Below are 23,230 nucleotides of genomic sequence, written 5' to 3' on the forward strand. Positions count from 1 at the left end.
GCTTTAACTGTCTGTCTATCTCTCGCTTTAACTGTCTGTCTGTCTGTCTCTCTCTCTCCCTAACTCTCTGTCTCTCTCTCTTTAACTGTCTGTCTGTCTGTGTCTCTCTCTCTCTCTAACTCTCTGTCTCTCTCTCTTTAACTGTCTGTCTGTGTCTCTCTCTCTCTCTAACTCTCTGTCTCTCTCTCTTTAACTGTCTGTCTGTCTGTCTCTCTCTCTCCCTAACTCTCTGTCTCTCTCTCTTTAACTGTCTGTCTGTCTGTGTCTCTGTCTCTCTCTCTAACTCTCTGTCTCTCTCTCTTTAACTGTCTGTCTGTGTCTCTCTCTCTCTCTCTCTAACTCTCTGTCTCTCTCTCTTTAACTGTCTGTCTCTTTTGTTTTGTGTTGTTGTGGTTTTTTTCATTTCATTTGTAGAGGACCGTGATGTTCTCTGGTAAATCTTAATAAACATTGTTTTTAAAATCTCTCTCTTTAACTGTCTGTCTGTCTGTTTGTCTGTCTGTCTGTCTCTCTCTCTAACTGTCTGTCTCTTCTGTCCTGACAGGAAGACTTTCCCGTCCCAGCATGCCACTCTGTCAGCCTTCGCTGCAGTTTATGTTTCAGTGAGTACAGTTTGTCAGTTTGTCAGTTTGTCAGTTTGTCGTCTGTGATCTCGTCAGTGATGCTCAATTTGTAATAACTGTGAAATAGTTGAACAGAACAGGAATGTTTATGTTAATGAAATTATAGATGAGAAGAACAACATAACAACATAACATGTCACAGACAGAACAGACGTGTCAACGAAAGAGAACAGACAGAGAACAGACAGAGAACAGACGTGTCACAGACGTGTCACAGACAGAGAACAGACGTGTCACAGACAGAGAACAGATGTGTCACAGACAGACCACAGACAGAACAGACTTGTCACAGACGTGTCACAGACAGAGAACAGACAGAGAACAGACGTGTCACAGACAGAGAACAGACGTGTCACAGACAGAGAACAGACAGAGAACAGACGTGTCACAGACGTGTCACAGACAGAGAACAGACAGAACAGACGTGTCACAGACAGAGAACAGACAGAGAACAGACGTGTCACAGACAGAGAACAGACGTGTCACAGACAGAGAACAGACAGAACAGACTTGTCACAGACGTGTCACAGACAGAAAACAGACGGGTCACAGACAGAGAACAGACGTGTCACAGACAGAGAACAGACAGAACAGACTTGTCACAGACAGAGAACAGACGTGTCACAGACAGAGAACAGACGTGTCACAGACAGAGAACAGACAGAACAGACGTGTCACAGACAGAGAACAGACAGAGAACAGACGTGTCACAGACAGAGAACAGACAGAACAGACGTGTCACAGACAGAGAACAGACAGAACAGACGTGTCACAGACAGAGAACAGACAGAGAACAGACGTGTCACAGACAGAGAACAGACAGAACAGACTTGTCACAGACAGAGAACAGACTAGTCACAGACAGAGACCAGACGTGTCACAGACAGAGAACAGACAGAACAGACGTGTCACAGACAGAGAACAGACAGAGAACAGACGTGTCACAGACAGAGAACAGACAGAACAGACGTGTCACAGACAGACAACAGACAGAGAACAGACGTGTTACAGACAGAGAACAGACATGTCACAGACAGAGAACAGACAGAGAACAGACGTGTCTCAGACAGAGAACAGACAGAACAGACTTGTCACAGACGTGTCACAGACAGAGAACAGACGTGTCACAGACAGAGAACCGACAGAACAGACGTGTCACAGACAGAGAACCGACAGAACAGACGTGTCACAGACAGAGAACAGACAGAGAACAGACGTGTCGCAGACAGAGAACAGACAGAACAGACTTGTCACAGACAGAGAACAGACAGAACAGACTTGTCACAGACAGAGAACAGACAGAGAACAGACAGAACAAACTTGTCACAGACGTGTCACAGACGTGTCACAGACGTGTCACAGACAGAGAACAGACAGAACAGACTTGTCACAGACGTGTCACAGACAGAGAACAGCTGCTGCTGTCGTCAGTGGTTTTGGTCTGTGAACCTTCCCGTGTGTCTCTCTCTCTCCTCAGATGTATTTTAACTCGACCATCTCCGACAGCACCAAGCTGCTCAAACCCGTCCTCGTCTTCGCCTTCGCCATCGCGGCGGCGCTGACGGGTCTGACTCAGATCACTCAGCATCGCAGTCATCCCGTCGACGTCTACGTGGGCTTCGTCATCGGAGCCTTCATCGCCGCTTATCTGGTGAGGACGCTTTCTGTTGTCACGACGACTGTAAAGTGAAAAATGAACAAATGAAAACAAAACATTTTAATCTGATCATCACCATGAGTATGTTTTATTGTGAGGTCACCACCTCTTTATTATTGTAACCATGACAACGAAGGTCTAGTGGGATCGACCTGTGACCGGGTCAGTGATTGGTTCTCTTCCTCGTGATGTCAGTTTATCAGTGATGTGCACGTCAGGGTCACAGGTCAGGGTTAGATGCCATGTTGGGGTCGGAGGTCACATCAGGGTCAGAGGTCATGTCGGTGTCATGGTGAACATGATGACCGGATCGGTTTCCTCAGATGATTTTGTTCTGGAGAAGAAGAAGAAGCGCTTTGAACATTTCCGACAGAATCAATGTCGTTAAACAAGAGAAGTCGAGATGAGACGATACAAGAGTTGGTTACTGATTCAGGTCAGATCTCTTTAAAACAATGTGTGAAGTCGAGAAGTACAGAAGTACCTTCAACTGCACCAGTACATGAGATGAGGTGAAATCAGATGAATATTAAATGAGATTTATTATTGAACCACGAAGAGTATTCAAAAGTGACTTTGTTACTTTCCACCAGTGAGACATTTTACCTCCGTCTGACAATTTTTTTATTTTCCTCCTTCAGGCGTTTCACGCTGTCGCTAACTTTAAGTCCTCTGATGACATCACTCTGACCCCGCCCCCCCCACCTCCTAAAGAAGATCCTCTTCGAGCGCTGACGGAGCGAGGACACGAGTCCGTCTATAACAAGGGACCTGCCTCTGCCTCGGAGAGTAACGATGAGATAGCGGCGGCTCCGCCCCCCCTGGACCGGCTGGAGGGCCTGGGGCCCCTGCAGAGGGAGAAGGCCTCGATGGGGAGCCTGAAGAGGGCCAGCGTGGACGTGGAGATGCTGGCTCCTCGCAGCCCCATGGGTAAAGAGACAATGTTGACCTTCAGTCACACGCTGCCCAGGGCCAGCATGAACATTAACGGGGTGCTGGGGGCCGAGGGACCAGAGGATCCGGTTCAGTCGGTTCAACCGGTGCAGCCGGTGCAGCCGGTGCAGCGGCGTTTGAAGGCCGTGCAGGTTCCCATGGACCCGCTGCGGTCGCAGCAGCTGGTGTCAGAGTGGAAGCAGAAGTCCATGGAGATGAGAGGCCTGAGCGTCCGGGATGAGGTGGAGCACGAAGCCAGCGAGGACGGCTCTGAGGTGGGCTCTGTGGGGACCGACGATGGGGGTTCTCAGGTCCCTATCTACCAACCTGTGGTGCAGTCTGGTAGAGCAGCCTCCAGCCGCAACCCCACTCCACCTCCAGGCGGCGCCAAGGCTGTGGCAACTCCCCGACCGCCACAGATCCCTGAAGCAGGACCCCCACCAGTGTCCCCTAAGAGCGCCCTGACACGGGCCAAGTGGCTTGCCATTCGGGAGAAGACGAGTGGGGAGGGGTCTGCCCGTGGTGCCGCTAACCAGCCGCGACTCATGCAGGTCATCGCCATGTCAAAGCAGCAGGGCCTCCTCCCTTCCTCCTCCTCAGGGGAGAAGTCTTCTGAGACCACCTCCACCTGCTCCGCCTCCTCCTCCACGGCCAACTCACCGCACTACCGCCACCCGCCTGAGCAGCAGCGGGAGGGTTCAGGTATCGTCACAGTGGATGCCCATGCTCCCCACCATCCTGTTGTTCAGGCTCTGGCCCCTCCTCAGGCCCTCGCAGGTAACGGTAACCCGTGGGAGTGGGCGGGGGCATCCAACGGGGGTGACCCACGGGACACCTACGACCTCAACAGCCTGAACCGAGGAGACTCGGCCGCCCACGGCAGCAGCTTCCGGCCGCACCGATCTGCCTCGCCATGCGGCACCATTGACCCTGACGCTGCCTCGTCCAGATGTCACCCCCAGGGGGAGACACCAGCGGACACTAAGCACAGGGAGATGGCCATGAGACGCAAGACGGCACTCGTTCTGTTGGATCGAGAGATTCGTAACCAGACTGACCAGGAAAACTATTATAAGAGTTTGCAAGGACGGAGGTTCAAGGATTAGTCTCCTCCTTTTCAGAACAAAAGCCTTATTTTAGAACTGATCATGAACAGCACAGTACCTGGACAGTGGTGAGGACCATGTTGCTATGGTGAGGAGCATGTTGCTATGCACTTCTTGCTGCAGGGTCAGGCCTGATGCTCGGTGACTCAACACTAACAGTTTCCACATCAGAGACGTTTTTGTCTGAAGAAATAAAATTAGAATAAAAAACTGTATCTAAGGTAGAAAATATAATGATGAAATACAATAACAAATACTAAATACAATAACCTGGGGCCAAAGGGTAGGGGTGAGGTAGTAAATCGGGGTGGGGTCATATGTTGAGTTTGGAAATCTGTCCAGGATCTGATTGGTCCGTCACGTCAGAGATGTTCCTCAGCTGGAACCTGATGATGATCTTGTGTCTCATCCAGCAGTGAATCTGTCTGACTGGTGTAAACCTCCGTTACAGTGTTGGGCCTTCGAGCAAGACGCTGGAGAGTTTCCATGGCAACTCATTCTGTAGTAATAATAATAATAATCTGAAGTCAAAGAGATGGTTTGAAAGATTAATTGTAGAAGCACAAACACGCAACAAACCTGAAACCTGCAGTGAAGCTCCTGCGATAAGATCCTGCTGTTATTCACGACTTCACCAGCTGCGTTCAGGGACGACGTGGACGTTATGACGTCGTGGACGTGTGACAGTATGACAGAGTCTTACACTGACTGTAAATTGCCTGGATCAGTTGGTCTTTGCCTTTCTCTTTTGATGGTTTCGTTGCTATAGTGATTCTCAGCATGTTGGTTTGTTTGTGTGCTGCTCTGTGATTGGTAGAGTGTGAATGTGAGTATTTATTCAGGATGGACCAACATGAGATAAATATTATCCAGATAATGATGTTCAGAATTGAAAGATACACTCTTTGATTTTGTTTCAGCTTCCTGAAAAAAGTCTTGTTACAAAAATATATTAAATACAAGTTATTAACTCATAGACACAAGTTAACTGGTAGATACAGGTTATTAACTCATAGATACAGGTTAGGAACTGGTAGATTCAGGTTATGAACTGGTAGATTAAGGTTATGAACTTGTAGATAGAAGTTAGTAACTCGTAGATACAGCTTATTAACTCGTAAATAAAGGTTATGAACCCGTAGATACAAGTTAAATAGTTAGAGTTAAATAGTTAGTGTCTCGTAGATACGAGTTAATAACTCATAGATACAGGTTATTAACTCGTAAATACAGGTTAACTCGTAGATACAGGTTATTGAGTCGTAGATACAGGTTATTAACTCGTAGATACAGGTTAATAACTCGTAGATACAGGTTATTAACTCGTAGATACAGGTTATTAACTCGTAAATATAGCTTATTAACTCGTAGATACAGGTTATTAACTAGTAAATATAGGTTATTAACTCGTAGATAAAGGTTAATAACACGTAGATACAGGTTATTAACTCGTAGATACAGATTATTAACTCGTAAATAAAGGTAATTAACTCATAAATAAAGGTTATTAATTACCAGACACAGGTTATTAACTCGTAGATACAGGTTATTAACTCGTAAATATAGGTTATAACCTCGTAAATATAGGTTATTAACTCGTAGATACAGGTTATTAACTCGTAGATATAGGTTATTAACTTGTAGATATAGGTTATTAACTCGTAGATACAGGTTAGTGTTATTTGCGTAGAAGTTTGTGTCTCTGGGACGCTGGTTTCCAACAAAGACAAAATAACTAAATTGTCTGTTTGGTCATTTAAATTTGTCAAAGTGTCAGTAAAAGAAAGAAGAATTAAATAATCGACTCGTTAATCTTTAAAAAAATAAAACATGAAATAATGCAGCTGTTATGAAAAATAGGAATTAAAGTGTTGATTATTTTGTTGTGGTTAATTCTTTTGAAAGAATTTGAAACTAAATCAGTGTGTATCTGTAAATGTGAAGCTGATGAGTGCGTCTGTTACTGTGTCTGTTATTGTTGCATGAACTCATCTCTTCTCCATGTGGATATAAAACACAATGATTCTGTAAATGTTGTGACTGGAAACGTAAAAAGAGAAATGTGTTGTGAACAGCATGTTCTGTGGTCGTCAGGGGCAATGATCTCAATTAAAACCAGCTGCGTCTCAAGTTTACACAAGTTCTTTCAAATTAAAGTTCCACTTTTTTCTTCAGAGACTTGCAGCAGAATAATGTTTCACATTTGATCAAAACGGAAACTTTATTTGTCTAAAACAAGCTGCAATTTAAAACCATGGATGGTTCCTGTCAGTATAAAGTTCAAAGAAGTTTGTTTAGTGTTGAACTTTGCTTTTCACTGACTTCTCTAGTCTGACAGAAGTTATTATATCATGTGGACGAGTTAATATCTGACACGTTATCGTCTTGAACACAAGATCAAACTGGTACTTCAGGGCTTCCATTCTTTTCCTTTTCATAAACTCAGATTAGTTTCTTCCTTCACATTTTGTTCTGAACTGGAGTTTCCTGAAGGCGTCTGCTGAAACTGACCAATTAGTGTTGAGAGATTAAAGATCTGTGAGATGTTCAGAGGCAGGAGGACGTTTCAGTCTCCAGAGGACACTTAAACAAAAACCCTCAGGATGCTGAACTTTAAGTGGATCAGTTCACGTTCAGCATCCAGAGTCGTCAGCCTCGTCCAAAGTGTCCTTGAGCAAGGTACTGAAGCTCTGACGGCTCCTGATGCTGCGTCTTCAAGGAGCGTTTTGATTGGTCAATAAAACCTTTGTGGTTCAGTTTGATGGATTCAGCCTCTTCCAGTAACTGTTCCTGGGTGTGGTTCTTCAGTTGTTCTCGTCCTCAGATATTAACGCTACACGTTCACAAGATGCAATACACACATCACCAGTAGGGGCAGTGTAGGATCAGATACTCTCGACTGTCACCACGTCGTAGATTTAAGTTCCTTACATCTATGATGCTGTCAGCAGTGACCGGACTAACCTCCAGCGTCGCCATGCTGTTTATTTACAGGATGTAAATCCAGAAGTAGCTCTGTGCTGCCCCCTGGTGGAGACCTGCAGGAACATGTAAACCTGAGCAGCTGATCGATCAGGTCTGATCACTTTTAACATGTGGAGCTGAACACAGATCAGCTGGACTGAAACATGAACACTCGCCAGTTTCCATGGCAACAGTGTTGATGGCTGATGCTCCAACACTCAGTTGTCACTCGCCCACGGATTACTTCAGCCCCTCTGTCGTCAGAGGCGTCGTGTTTCTTCTCATGTTGTTTCTAATGAACGAGCTCGTGGACAGGAAGTGAACGACTGTGTTAGGTTCAGGTACGGTCATGGTGCATTCAGGGTCAGGTCCGTGATCGTCTGAAACCTCAGACTAAATGTTTCACTGTGAAGATCTAAAACTGAACCTGGTCCTCACAAAGACACAGAAACAACAGTAAACACACACTCTTTATTTCCTGGAGTTGATTCAGCAGCGTGTTTCCATGGCAACAGCGACCAGGAGACAGAGAGAGAGTGTGAGTGTGTGTGTGTGTGTGTGAGTGTGTGTGTGTGTGTGTATGTTTGTGTTTTGTAAGATTTTTATTTTGTAGGATCAGTAATCAATGAGTCAATGCTGCTGTTTGTGAGAACAATCAGACAGTTACAGACAGATAGACAGTTACAGACAGTTACAGACAGATAGACAGATACAGACAGTTTAGACAGATAGAGACAGTTACAGACAGTTACAGACAGATAGACAGATACAGACAGTTTAGACAGATAGAGACAGATACAGACAGATACAGACAGTTACAGACATATAGAGACAGATACAGACAGATACAGACAGTTACAGACAGATAGACAGATACAGACAGTTTAGACAGATAGAGACAGATACAGACAGTTACAGACAGATAGACAGATACAGACAGTTACAGACAGATAGAAACAGACAGAGACAGATACAGACAGTTACAGACAGTTACAGACAGATAGACAGATACAGACAGTTTAGACAGATAGAGACAGATACAGACAGTTACAGACAGATAGACAGATACAGACAGTTACAGACAGATAGAGACAGACAGAGACAGATACAGACAGTTACAGACAGATAGACAGATACAGACAGTTTAGACAGATAGAGACAGATACAGACAGTTACAGACAGATAGACAGATACAGACAGTTACAGACAGATAGAGACAGACAGAGACAGATACAGACAGTTACAGACAGATAGAGACAGATACAGACAGATACAGACAGTTACAGACATATAGAGACAGATACAGACAGATACAGACAGTTACAGACAGTTACAGACATATAGACAGATACAGACAGATAGACAGATACAGACAGTTACAGACAGATAGAGACAGATACAGACAGATACAGACAGTTACAGACAGATAGAGACAGATACAGACAGTTACAGACATATAGACAGATACAGACAGTTACAGACAGATAGACAGATACAGACAGTTACAGACAGATAGAGACAGATACAGACAGTTACAGACAGATAGAGACAGATACAGACAGATACAGACAGTTACAGACATATAGACAGATACAGACAGTTACAGACAGATAGACAGATACAGACAGTTACAGACAGATAGACAGATACAGACAGTTACAGACAGTTACAGACAGATAGACAGATACAGACAGTTACAGACAGATAGACAGATACATACAGTTACAGACAGATAGACAGATACAGACAGTTACAGACAGATAGAGACAGATACAGACAGATACAGACAGATACAGACAGTTACAGACAGATACAGACAGTTACAGACAGATAGACAGATACAGACAGTTACTGACAGATAGAGACAGATACAGACAGATACAGACAGTTACAGAAAGATAGACAGCTACAGACAGTTACAGACAGATAGAGACAGATACAGACAGATACAGACAGATAGACAGATACAGACAGATATAGACAGTTACAGACAGATACAGACAGTTACAGACAGTTACAGACAGACACAGAAAGTTACAGACAGATAGAGACAGTTACAGACAGATACAGACAGATACAGACAGTTACAGACAGTTACAGACAGATAGACAGATACAGACAGATACAGACAGTTACAGAAAGATAGACAGCTACAGACAGTTACAGACAGATAGAGACAGATAGACAGATACAGACAGATATAGACAGTTACAGACAGATACAGACAGTTACAGACAGATAAAGACAGTTACAGACAGATACAGACAGTTACAGACAGATAGAGACAGTTACAGACAGATACAGACAGTTACAGACAGTTACAGACAGTTACAGACAGACACAGAAAGTTACAGACAGATAGAGACAGATAGAGACAGTTACAGACAGATACAGACAGTTACAGACAGATAGAGACAGATAGAGACAGTTACAGACAGATAGAGACAGATAGACGCTTACAGACAGATAGAGACAGTTACAGACAGATACAGACAGATACAGACATATACAGACAGCTAGAGACAGTTACAGACAGATAGAGACAGTTACAGACAGACAGAGACAATTATAGACAGATAAAGACAGTTACAGACATATACAGACAGTTACAGACAGATAGAGACAATTACAGACAGATACCAACAGTTACAGACAGTTACAGACAGATGGAGACAGATAGATACTTACAGACAGATAGAGACAGATAGAGACAATTACAGACAGATACAGACAGTTACAGACAGATAGATACAGATACAGACAGTTACAGACAGGTACAGACAATTACAGACAGTTACAGACAGAGAAGGACAGATACAGACAGTTACAGACATATAAACAGATACAGACAGTTACAGACAGATAGAGACAGTTACAGACAGATAGAGACAGATATAGACAGATGGAGACAGATACAGACAGTTACAGACAGACACAGACAGCGACAGTTACAGACAGATAGAGACAGTTACAGACAGATATAAACAGTTAAAGACAGATACAGACAGTTACAGACAGTTACAGACAGATGGAGACAGATACAGACAGTTACAGACAGACAGATAGAGACAGATAAAGACAGATACAGACAGTTACAGACAGATTGAGACAGATAGAAACAGTTACAGACAGATAGACAGATATAAACAGTTACAGACAGATAGAGACAGATGGAAACAGATAGACAGTTACAGACAGACAGACACAGACAGATAGAGACAGTTACAGACAGACAGAGACAATTACAGATAGATAAAGACAGTTACAGACAGATAGAGACAGTTACAGACAGATGGAGACAGATACAGACATATACAGATAGATAGAGACAGTTACAGACAGATACAGACAGATATAAACAGTTAAAGACAGATACAGACAGTTACAGACAGTTACAGACAGATGGAGACAGATACAGACAGTTACAGACAGACAGATAGAGACAGATAAAGACAGATAAAGACAGATACAGACAGTTACAGACAGATACAGACAGATACAGACAGAAGGAGACAGTTACAGAGAGATACAGACAGTTACAGACAGATAGAGACAGTTACAGACAGATGGAGACAGTTACAGACAGTTACAGACAGATAGAGAGAGACGGTTACAGACAGTTAAAGACAGATAGAGATAGAGAGAGATGGTTACAGACAGATAGAGACAGTTACAGACTGCTACAGACAGAGACAGATACAGACAGTTACAGACCGATAAAGACAGTAACAGACCGATAGAGACAGTTACAGACAGATAGAGACAGTTACAGACAGATAAAGACAGTTACAGACAGATAAAGACAGTTACAGACAGATACAGACAGATAAAGACAGTTACAGACAGATAAATAGAGTTACAGACAGATACAGACAGATAAAGACAGATACAGACAGTTACAGACAATTACAGACAGATGGAGACAGATAGACACTTATAGACAGATAGAGACAGATAGAGACAGTTACAGACAGATACAGACAGATATAGACAGATACAGACAGTTACAGACAGATATAGACAGAAGGAGACAGTTACAGAGAGATACAGACAGTTACAGACAGATGGAGACAGTTACAGACAGTTACAGACAGATAGAGACAGAGAGAGATGGTTACAGACAGATAGAGACAGTTACAGACTGCTACAGACAGAGACAGATACGGACAGTTATAGACAGATAGGGACAGTTACAGACAGTTACAGACCGATAAAGACAGGTACAGACAGCTACAGACCGATAGAGACAGTTACAGACAGATAAAGACAGTTACAAACAGATAAAGACAGTTACAGACAGATAGAGATAGAGAGAGATGGTTACAGACAGATAGAGACAGTTACAGACTGCTACAGACAGAGACAGATACGGACAGTTATAGACAGATAGGGACAGTTACAGACAGTTACAGACTGATAAAGACAGGTACAGACAGCTACAGACCGATAGAGACAGTTACAGACAGATAAAGACAGTTACAAACAGATAAAGACAGTTACAGACAGATAAAGACAGGTACAGAGAGTTAAAGACCGATAGAGACAGTTACAGACAGTTACAGACAGATAAAGACAGGTACAGATAGTTACAGACCGATAGAGACAGTTACAGACAGATACGACTTCATTCAGTTTAACTTTATTTCTGTTCTACACAAATCAGACATTTAGTCTCTGAGACTCAGCATCTGACAGCTGGTTGGAGGAGGACAGGAGATTTCATCTTAAAAGACGAATCAGGAGCAGTCTTTCGCCTGGGAAGGTTCTGGTTTAAAGTCCCTCTGCAGATCATGTTCCTGGATCTCCTGGTTGGCAAAGACTCCGGCCTCCCATTGCAGAGCTCGCTGGTTTTTATGTCGAATGACTCGAGTCGACTCAACAACCTGAAAACAGACACAAGAGACAAAGAAATCAGGAGACAAAGATACAAAGAAACCATGAGACAAAGATACAAAGAGACCAGGAGACAAAGAGACAAAGAAACCAAGAGAGAAAGAGAAGAGGAGACAAAGACACCAGGAGACAAAGACACCAGGAGACAAAGAGAAGAGGAGACAAAGAGACCAGGAGACAAAGAAACCAAGAGAGAAAGAGAAGAGGAGACAAAGAGACCTGGAGACAAAGACACCAGGAGACAAAGACACCAGGAGACAAAGACACCAGGAGACAAAGAGAAGAGGAGACAAAGAGACCAGGAGACAAAGAGACCAAGAGACAAAGAGAAGAGAAGACAAAGACACCAGGAGACAAAAAGACAAAGATAGTTACATTGACCATAACATCTTCCTTCAGCGCCTCCAACACACCATCGGACTCTCTGACTCCGCCCTGAGCTGGTTCAGGTCCTACCTTTCTGGAAGAACAGAATACGTCTCCTTGGGAGGAGCAAAATCGCAAACACTCACTGTCACTTGTGGAGTCCCCCAAGGGTCGGTTCTCGGCCCCACTGTGTTCACCCTCTACACTCTTCCCCTTGGCCGCATCATCAGCCAGCAGAGAATATCATTCCATTGCTACGCTGATGACACACAGCTCTACATAAAAACGACCCTATCTAATCTGCAGCCTCACTGTCATGGTCATCATCATCACTGAGCTCCTGCCTTGAGGAGATAAAGGAGTGGATGACAGAAAACTTCCTACAGCTTAATAGTTCCAAAACAGAAGCTATTTTAGTTGGCACACCACACCAGGTCCATTCATCCCCCATAACCCAAATCACCTTCTCTAATATACCCCTGTCATCAACAGTCAACAACCTGGGTGTAAGATTTGACCCTCATCTTACATTTGACACCCACATTAAACATCTGTGCAAGACCTCCTTCTATCACCTGGGGAACATTGCCAAACTCTGTCCCACACTGTCTGTCAGATGCCGAAAACCTTGTCCACGCCTTTGTCTCTCAAGGCTGTTAAAATCTCAAAATCTTTGTACTTTTTCTTCCACCAATGTTTTTTTTTCTTTTTAAAGCTTTTTTATATTTCTTTTATATTGTTTCTACTCTGTAGCACTTTGAGATTGCTTTTAGTAATGAAAAGTGCTCTATAAATTAAATGTATTATTATTAAAGAGACCAAGAAACAAAGAGACCAGGAAACAAAGAGACCAGGAGACAAAGAGACCAAGAAACAAAGAGACCAGGACACAAAGAGACCAAGAAACAAAGACACCAGGAGACAAAGAGACCAGGAGACAAAGAGACCAAGAAACAAAGAGACCAGGAGACAAAGAGACCAGGAGACAAAGAGACCAGGACACAAAGAGACCAAGAAACAAAGACACCAGGAGACAAAGAGACCAGGAGACAAAGAGACCAAGAAACAAAGAGACCAGGAGACAAAGAGACCAGGAGACAAAGAGACCAAGAAACAAAGAGACCAAAAAACAAAGAGACCAGGACACAAAGAGACCAAGAAACAAAGACACCAGGAGACAAAGAGACCAGGAAACAAAGAGACCGAGAAACAAAGAGACCAGGAGACAAAGAGACCAAGAAACAAAGAGACCAAGAAACAAAGAGACCAGGAGACAAAGAGATCAAGAAACAAAGAGACCAAGAAACGAAGAGACTAGGAGACAAAGAGACCAAGAAACAAAGAGACCAGGAGACAAAGAGACCAAGACACAAAGAGACCAGGAGACAAAGAGACCAAGAAATAAAGAAACAAAGAGACCAGGAGACAAAGAGACCAGGAGACAAAGAGACCAGGAGATAAAGAGACCAGGAAACAAAGAGACCAGGAGACAAAGAGAGGAAGAAACAAAGAGACCAGGACACAAAAAGACCAGGAGACAAAGAGACCAGGAGACAAAGAGACCAGGAAACAAAGAGACAAAGAGACCAAGACCTCTTCACGTCCTGGTTCCTGGAGACCCTCTGGGCTCTGTCCTGGGCCCGTCCTCTTCTCTCTGTTCACCAGGTCATTAGACTCTGTCATTCACGCAGATGGCTTTTCCTACCATAGCTACGCAGATGACACCCAACCCATTAGTCCTTTCCACAATCTGACACCAGGTGGCAGCAGAATCTCTGCATGTCTGGTGACATTTCTCAGTGAATGTCGATGCACCTGAAGACTAATCTGGACTCAGATGTTTCACCTCCCACCAACGACCTCTCGTCACCATGGAGACGACCAGATGTTCTCCATCCTCCACAACATCTCGACGATTTGTCCATTCCTCACAGAGAAGACGACGCAGGTGTTGGTGCAGGTTCCTGTCGTCTCACGTCTGGACGACTGGAGCTCATCCAGAATGCAGCAGCCCGGTTGGTCTTCAACCTACCAAAGTTCTCCCACACTACACCACTCCTCCGAACCCTGCACTGAAATCTCACCTGTTCAGACTTTACCTCAATCCCTGAATTTATTATTTTTTAAAAAATCGAAAATGAGCAATTGAAGGGTTTTTGCCTATTTGATAATTGTATTTTTGATTCTTGATTTTGATTTTGATTCCTTGATTCTTGCACCTTTAATAATATCTTCATGGTTGAATTCCCCCTTCACAGCTCACAGGGTTAACCCCCTAACTCTTACCCAGTAAAACTATTTTCATAATGTTGAACTGTTTCTTTGAAGGAAGTAATGTGGTACCTCGTTGTTCACGTCGTCTATCGGCTGGATTCCCGCATACTGAAACAAAAACATGAAGAGGAAACATTGAGGACTGAACTCTGCTCCAAGACTGTCAGAATAAGAGCCTGAGCCATTCATCGTATTATCTATGATTTAAAAAGAAACTTTAATAAAAACAGCTGTTGAATCACCATGCATGATGGGCAATGAGAGCTAGCTTGGCTTTTTTTAGTTTGTTAGCTTAGCTTGACCTCTCATCTTGTAACAAAAACCACATGACACAATTATGACGAGCTGCTGCATCACAACGTCGTTTCACTGAACTTCTGCTGCAGAATATCAATATAAACTGATCAATAATATATTATTATAAGTTGATCATACAGTCCAGTTGTACTTCTCTAATATAAACCTGTCACCGTAGAAACAGTGGTCACATGACAGGTGTACACCTGAGTACAGACCAGTCAGGAAGTAGCTTTATAACTGATGATGATTGTGACCCACTGAGCTCTCGTCCGGTTTCAGCTGAACTCTTCTGTCCTCCAAGTCCTGCAGTAACGTCTCTGACAGGCCCCTGAGTGGGGGCGGGGCCAGCGGTACCACCGCGGGGGAGGTGGAGGAGGAGGAGGAGGTCCAGGGCTGAGCAGTGATGAAGGAGATGGAGGGCAGACGGACAGAAGCACGAGGGGACGGTGAGGACAGAGGGACAGGTTCATCTGAAACACAATAGGAAGTGACATCACATGCTGAAAAAAAAGACATTTAGTAAACAGTGTACTGCATGTAAGTGTGTGGCACACAGTGTACTGCACGTAAGTGTGTGGCACACAGTGTACTGCATGTAAGTGTGTGGCACACAGTGTACTGCATGTAAGTGTGTGGGACACAGTGTACTGCATGTAATTGTGTGGGACACAGTGTACTGCATGTAAGTGTGTGGCACACAATGTACTGCATGTAAGTGTGTGGCACACAGTGTACTGCATGTAAGTGTGTGGCACACAGTGTACTGTATGTCTACTACACTTACATGGTGACATATGAGAAAATGTGTTATACGAGTTATCTGGAGTCAGTAGAGATGAAGAATTCACTCGTCGTATTCAGAGAAATTAAGCTAAAAGTTTTAAATGTTAAAGATGAAACTTTCCAGAAGTTTGATTCTGTCGGCCTCTGAACCTTCCTGTTAATCATCAGTCAGTCGTCAGCGGACTGAATCTCCGCAGCTGCTGGACTTTGGTCATTCTCTCATTAAGTTACTCATTATCTCCAGTTTTATGTGTCATCCCTGTTTTGAATGATGTCAAAGGTCACTCATCGCCGTGGTTTCAGCGTTACGGAAACCAGAACGTGTTCATTCATCATTCACTCGGCACCGTGTCGGTCAGCTGGACCGAGTGGAAACACCTCGAGTGAAAAGCAAAGTCAACAACAGTTTGTGTTTTGTTGAGATTATGTGTCGACTGTGACACTTCAGTTTAGCCCAGGCTAGCTGTTTGCACCTGTTTCCAGTCTTTATGCTAAGCTAAGATAAACAGCTTCTGGCTTTAGGATCATATTTACTACTACTAATAAAAATTATACATTTTATTTATAAAGACTCAAAGTCGCTTTACAGAACAAAACAAACTACTTACTACTCAGACATGTGGGTGTGACATTTACCATTTGTTGTGAAAGGGGGAGGAGCTGCTACAGGGAGCATGTCATGAGTTTGATGAAATCAAAACTCATGACATGCTCCCTGTAGCTGCTCCCTGTAGCAGGTTCACAGCTGATTTTCAACATGAATCGTTCAAATTGTTCAAAATTCTATATTTTTAACCAGTTCATTGATACAATCTGACACTTAATCTGATCTGTGCCTTTATCTTTTAAAACAACAGCCATCTTCCACATTAACTATATTAGAAACCTCTGCATTGACTTCCTGTAAAATTCAGAATATAATTCAAAATCCTGCTCCTCACCTACAAAGCCCTTGATAATCAGGCTCCATCATATCTCAGAGATCATAGTTCATTTTATCCCAACAGATCACTTCTCTGTAAACTCTAAAGTCTCTAAGAGGAGAACAGGAAGTAGGTTCCTCTCCTGCGGAACCAGCTCCAGTTTTCCTCTGAGGTAAACCAACCCTGATAAGTTCCCCTTACCTGTATTTGCATGTGTGAAGAACTGACTGGTGGCCATCTTGGTTGCTTGTTCCAGCAGAGGAGTTGGAGAGAAGAGCTGTTGATTGTTTTTTGCTCTGGACTCCTTCAGCTCCTGCTCCCGTCTCAGGGCCTCCTTGATCTCCTTCTCTATGAAATCTGGAGCTCCTTGTCCTCTGGGCTGCAGGCCACTGAACTCCAGGTTTTCCTTCCACTGATGAGGTGTGGTCCAGGTAATCTTCTGCTGAGGTGTCAGTGTCGGGGATGAGGCGGAAGAGGAGTAGGGTGATAAGGAAGTCATTTGATTCTGGTGCAAACGTCTTGAGCCTTGGAACCTCAAGTCCCCCACAGTGAAGGAGGAAGAAGCTAAATTCATTTGACTGATGGACAACTCTGTTTCTTCAGGGTGTCGATGAGGACAGCAGGGAGACAAGAAGACATCCGTCTCACCAGACACAGATGGAGGTCTTTCCTCTGCCCTCCTGTCCTGAGAATCTCCTCCCAGGATCCCACCCTGCTGCAGAGGTTCCTCTCTACTCTGGATCTCCTTCTTTTGCTGAATGATGAAGCTCACTGGAGTCTTTTCTCTGGCTTTGATGGGTGTTAGCGATGCCTGTAAACGTTTGGTTTTGATTTCAACCATCTCCGCCCTGCTGTCACTGTGCTTCAGGCCTCGAGAATGCCGCAGGTTCTCTTCGCGTTCCTGAACTAACCGGATCTCCCTTTCAATCGGAGTCTCATACTCAGTTGTGGACTTGCAGCTCCTGTTTTCTTGCTGATTATTGTCATTGAACACACCTCCGTCACTAATGTAGCTGCCGCCCACCTCCACCAACAGCTCCTCCAGACCGGAGCCCAGATCATCAAACACACTGCTCTGCCTGCTCAGACTCTCTTCAGTCCTGCACTCCGTCCTCTTCCACTCTGAGTTGGTGTCAACTTCTTCAGATGGTTTAAACAGAGTTGTATCTTCACTCAGTTCCACACTGTCAAATGTCTCCACCTGCCTCCATGAAGACACATCAGGATCTTGATGCAAAGACGAGTGCGGCGGTATGTTTGATGTCAGAGGGTTGAGGACTGTAGTCAACAGCTCCTGCTCCATCTTCAGGAACTGTTGTCGGGCAGCACTGAAGTTGATCTGCTCCTTGTCAACTGTCCCAAATTCAGCAGTGTGAGTAGATTCTGGTCTGGAGCCGACGGGACTGTAGCTCACACTGAAACCTTCGATCAATTTGTTTGTAGATCTGCTCAGATCAAGATTCTCAGACGCATGCAGCTGATCATTGAACATCAGGTTCTTCTTTGGTGCTTGGCTGCGAATGATGTCCTTGCGGAGCTGCTTCTCCTCTTGCTCCCCCACCACTTTGATGACACTCTCTGGATCCACGTTGTACTGTGAGTCTTCCTTGCTCTCTGAGAACAGACTATGTGGCTTCTTGCTGCTAGTGTATGTCTGTAGTTTGAAAACGTTCTCCTCCTTCAGGGTGAGCAGCTGTGCCTGCCGCTGTGATGAGACCATCCAGGCTTCGTTCAGCTCTGCCTCTGGACTCGCTGCATCCTCCACAAAGGAGTAGAAACCACAGTGAGAGCCCGAGCTGCTGCTGGGACTGCTGGGTTGCCAATCGTCGTTGATACTCCCACCGTCCTGCGACACTATGGCCTGCCGGGCCTGGATCACCATGTCCTGGGACCTGTCACCCGGGTGAGAGGAGACGACCACCGACAAATGGTTGCCAGTCACTGAGATGATGTCTGAACTGAAGACTGGGTCGTCCGGGTCAGGGGCATCACCTCGGGTGGGGCTAGGAATCGTCCGCAGGTCTGAGGGTTGCAGCAGGGGAGACAGAGGCTTCAGAACCCACCTCCTCGGGGTGCTGTCCATGGCTGCAGGGGGTTCTGCAGGGGCCAATGGGTGATGGTTCTGATGGACGAATGGGGTGAACAGAAGTTAATATAGAGTCAATAACAACAATAAGATGTTATTGTGGAAACAACAGAACATATTATTATTATTATATTGTTATTTTTCCTATTATCAATATACTATATTATCAGCTGTTACAACATGTTACAAATACATCAATATAACATTCACACAAGTCTCTCTCTCCCTCTCTCTCCCCCCCCTCTCCCCCCTCCCTCTTTTTAAAATAACTGTCTTGTTTCACTGAATGTTTTACAGTGTAGGAGAAAGTGCATCTGCTCCACCTGTGTTTGTTGGTGTGTTTCTGTGAACATTTTGCATGTAGACATTGTGTAGGATGTTCAGCTCTGATGACTGAGTGAACCCACACGTCACTACTGGACGACACATTTTAAGCCCGATTTTAATTGGAATTTGGAAATTATAAAATTTTCTCTTAATTGCATTTAGGTCTCTCCGAGCTTTTCCTTTGAGTGGGTTCTGCCATGTTGAAACTCCCTGATGCTGTGATGGTTATAACTCATATATGGTCAACGATATGGTTGTTTATGGTGAATTGCTGTTTGTTCTCCCGGCATCTGGGGCGTTTTTGAGAGATCATGTGATCACTGATTATCACCCTGTCTCTCTCTCTCTCTCTGTACAGCTGAACGAAGCCTTTCTCTCTCCCGACTGCCCCCCTGTCTCTCTCTCCCTCTGTCTCTCTCTCTCTCCGACTGCCCCCCCCCTCTCTCTCTGTCTCTGTCTCTCTCCGACTGCCCCCCCCTCTCTCTCTCTCTCTGTCTCTCTCTCTCTCCGACTGCCCCCCCCCTCTCTCTCTCTGTCTCTCTCTCTCTCCGACTGCCCCCCCCTCTCTCTCTCTGTCTCTGTCTCTCTCCCGACTGCCCCCCCCTCTCTCTGTGTCTCTGTCTCTCTCTCTCTCCGACTGCCCCCCCCCTCTCTCTCTCTGTCTCTCTCTCTCTCCCGACTGCCCCCCCCTCTCTCTCTCTCTGTCTCTCCCTCTCCCAACTGCCCCCCCCCCTTTTTTACTTGTGTCTGTTGTGTTTTTGTCTTTCAACTTCAGATCACGTCTGCTGCGATTTATAAAAATAAAGCTGAATTGAAAAGAATCTAATGGAGGTTGAGTTGGTAACTTTGGGAACAAGAGAGGATGAGTTTGTTTCCATGGAAACAGGTTTATTGTATTGAGACAGATCAGTTACTATGGAAACAGCAACATCAGGTACAGGATCTTATCTGTTCTGATGAGGTTGTTTAAGTGATGAACTGGTTCAGTCACGACGGGGTTAATTCCTGAAAGCCATTGCAAAGCATCATGGGTTTCAGAGTCTTTCAGATATTATAAAATGTCAATAAAACACATGAAAATTTTAACTCCAGGTGATCAAACTGACTGAAGCTTTGACTGATTGGAACTGAAGAAGAGAAGGAGAGAAAAGAATGTCAATAAAGTTTATCACAGCTGATGGAGATCATGTGACTGAACACCTGTACTTTAATCACATATATATATATACATATATACACATATATGTATATATGTATATATAACGTGTTCTGTTTGCTCAGACTTAATCAACTGCTTTTAAAAAACATGATTTTCAAATAACCAGCTAAAACACAGTTTCAGACGTCCGTCACTTGATATAATAACAGGTCAAAGGTCAAAGAGTTTTTACTTATCATACATCAACATAAATCTTAATGAGGTCGAAAGTTCAATTTGAAACTCAGTGAAGATACAGTGAGAAAACCTAAAACACAAACTGACATTATTCCGTATTCAGCCTGAAAGACGCCAAAATTGTTCTACACACAAGGAATGTAAACGACACGTCACTGTACGACACGTCACTGTACGACACAATACTGTACGACACGTCACTGAACGACACAATACAGTACGACACGTCACTGTGCGACACGTCAGTGAACGACACGTCACTGTGCGACACGTCAGTGAACGACACGTCAGTGAACGACACGTCACTGAGCGACACGTCCGTGAACGACACGTCACTGAGCGACACGTCCGTGAACGACACGTCACTGAGCGACACGTCCGTGAACGACACGTCCGTGAACGACACGTCACTGAACGACACGTCACTGAACGACACGTCACTGTACGACACTTCACTGTACGACACAATACTGTGCGACACGTCAGTGAACGACACGTCCGTGAACGACACGTCACTGAACGACACGTCACTGAACGACACGTCACTGTACGACACGTCACTGTGCGACACGTCAGTGAACGACACGTCACTGTGCGACACGTCAGTGAACGACACGTCACTGAGCGACACGTCACTGTGCGACACGTCACTGAACGACACGTCACTGAGCGACACGTCCGTGAACGACACGTCAGTGAACGACACGTCACTGTACGACACGTCACTGTACGACACAATACTGTACGACACGTCAGTGAACGACACGTCAGTGAACGACACGTCACTGAGCGACACGTCCGTGAACGACACGTCACTGAGCGAAACGTCCGTGAACGACACGTCACTGAACGACACGTCACTGTACGACACGTCACTGTACGACACAATACTGTACGACACGTCAGTGAACGACACGTCACTGTGCGACACGTCAGTGAACGACACGTCACTGAGCGACACGTCAGTGAACGACACGTCAGTGAACGACACGTCAGTGAACGACACGTCACTGTACGACACGTCACTGTACGACACGTCACTGTACGACACAATACTGTACGACACGTCACTGAACGACACAATACAGTACGACACGTCACTGTGCGACACGTCAGTGAACGACACGTCACTGTGCGACACGTCAGTGAACGACACGTCACTGAGCGACACGTCACTGTGCGACACGTCACTGAACGACACGTCACTGAGCGACACGTCCGTGAACGACACGTCAGTGAACGACACGTCAGTGAACGACACGTCACTGAGCGACACGTCACTGTACGACACGTCACTGAGCGACACAATACTGTACGACACGTCAGTGAACGACACGTCACTGTGCGACACGTCAGTGAACGACACGTCACTGAGCGACACGTCCGTGAACGACACGTCACTGAGCGAAACGTCCGTGAACGACACGTCACTGAACGACACGTCACTGTACGACACGTCACTGTACGACACAATACTGTACGACACGTCAGTGAACGACACGTCACTGTGCGACACGTCAGTGAACGACACGTCACTGAGCGACACGTCCGTGAACGACACGTCAGTGAACGACACGTCAGTGAACGACACGTCACTGTACGACACGTCACTGTACGACACGTCAGTGAATGACACGTCACTGTACGACACGTCAGTGAACGACACGTCAGTGAACGACACGTCACTGTACGACACGTCACTGTACGACACGTCAGTGAACGACACGTCACTGTAAGACACGTCAGTGAATGACACGTCACTGTACGACACGTCACTGTACGACACGTCACTGAACGACACGTCACTGAACGACTGTACGATGTCAGTGAACAGTGACTGAGCAGTTGCTTGACTCACAAAACAAATGAAATGTTGTGTGATGTTTAAAATGTCTGTTGCAGGATCACAGTCATTTACTTCAGGCTGTGAGACTCTGATAAGTCAGTCTGTTGGTCTGCTGATAAGACGCACACACACACACAAGTTTAAGTTTTTGCCTTTATGTGCCTTTGTTCAGTGCTAATTAAACAAACAAGTCCGTCCTGATTGCAACTAATAAAATTGAGCAGCTGATCCACAGTCACTGCAGCTCCACCTTCAGGACAAACTGAACTCAAGTCACTTTTCAGTTTGATGTTTGAAGACAATGAAGAAGATGAAGATACGGTGTTTAACTTGACACCTGATCACATGTACTTCACGACACTTACACACTGTACATGTATTAATACTCATACTTATGTTAGCACCTGGTGTTTGCAGTAAATTGTGTGACCTGCAGGGGGCGTCAACAGGAATGTTTCTGAGACAGATAAAGTGAAAATATTTTCGAGTTGTGTTGCATTTTAGTTTATGATATAACATTTGTGTGAAGACAAACATCATATTTACATATTATTAATGTCAGAGTTTGTATATTAATAAATTATTATTTATTTTTAAAAGTTAATATCGTTATCAAAACATTAAAATTATTCTCTTACCTGAGATCAGTTTCCTGCAGCAGCACTGACTGTCTGAACAACAACTGACAAAGTTCACGTCTATCGTCCCATCTAAGGCCCCGCCCACCACAAAGACCCCGCCCTCCCTGACACA

General features: G+C 44.7%; 2 protein-coding genes across 4 annotated transcripts in view; one reads left to right on the forward strand and one right to left on the reverse strand.

The window, feature by feature from the left end:
* Positions 1-6,449, forward strand: part of plppr3b (phospholipid phosphatase related 3b) — a 10,881-nt gene extending 4,432 nt beyond the window's left edge. The window contains exons 6-8 of the mRNA XM_035646550.2: positions 545-602; positions 2,101-2,274; positions 2,922-6,449. Coding sequence (XP_035502443.1) covers positions 545-602; positions 2,101-2,274; positions 2,922-4,319 — 1,630 coding nt within the window. The 3' untranslated portion in view covers positions 4,320-6,449. The remainder of the gene's footprint in view (positions 1-544; positions 603-2,100; positions 2,275-2,921) is intronic.
* Positions 6,450-11,906: 5,457 nt separating this feature from the next.
* Positions 11,907-23,227, reverse strand: LOC118318774 (mitotic spindle positioning). 3 transcript variants are annotated; one of them, XR_007032055.1, is made up of 7 exons: positions 23,116-23,227; positions 17,024-18,944; positions 15,375-15,586; positions 14,886-14,924; positions 14,358-14,614; positions 14,136-14,252; positions 12,031-12,166 (listed from the first exon to the last, which is right to left on the reverse strand). XR_007032055.1 is itself a non-coding variant. In XM_035648744.2 (5 exons), exons 2-5 carry the CDS (start codon positions 18,903-18,905, stop codon positions 12,020-12,022), a joined length of 2,280 nt encoding a protein of 759 aa, XP_035504637.2. In that variant the 5' UTR covers positions 18,906-18,944; positions 23,116-23,227; the 3' UTR covers positions 11,907-12,019. The 3 variants fall into 3 exon arrangements, 1 of the variants encoding a protein (XP_035504637.2); XR_007032054.1 differs by having other exon boundaries at positions 14,136-14,614; XM_035648744.2 differs by lacking the exons at positions 14,136-14,252; positions 14,358-14,614 and having other exon boundaries at positions 11,907-12,166.
* Between the last annotated feature and the right edge of the window lie 3 nt (positions 23,228-23,230).

The sequence above is a fragment of the Scophthalmus maximus genome, chromosome 13 (genome assembly GCF_022379125.1).
Source record: "Scophthalmus maximus strain ysfricsl-2021 chromosome 13, ASM2237912v1, whole genome shotgun sequence".
Classification (NCBI taxonomy): domain Eukaryota; kingdom Metazoa; phylum Chordata; class Actinopteri; order Pleuronectiformes; family Scophthalmidae; genus Scophthalmus; species Scophthalmus maximus.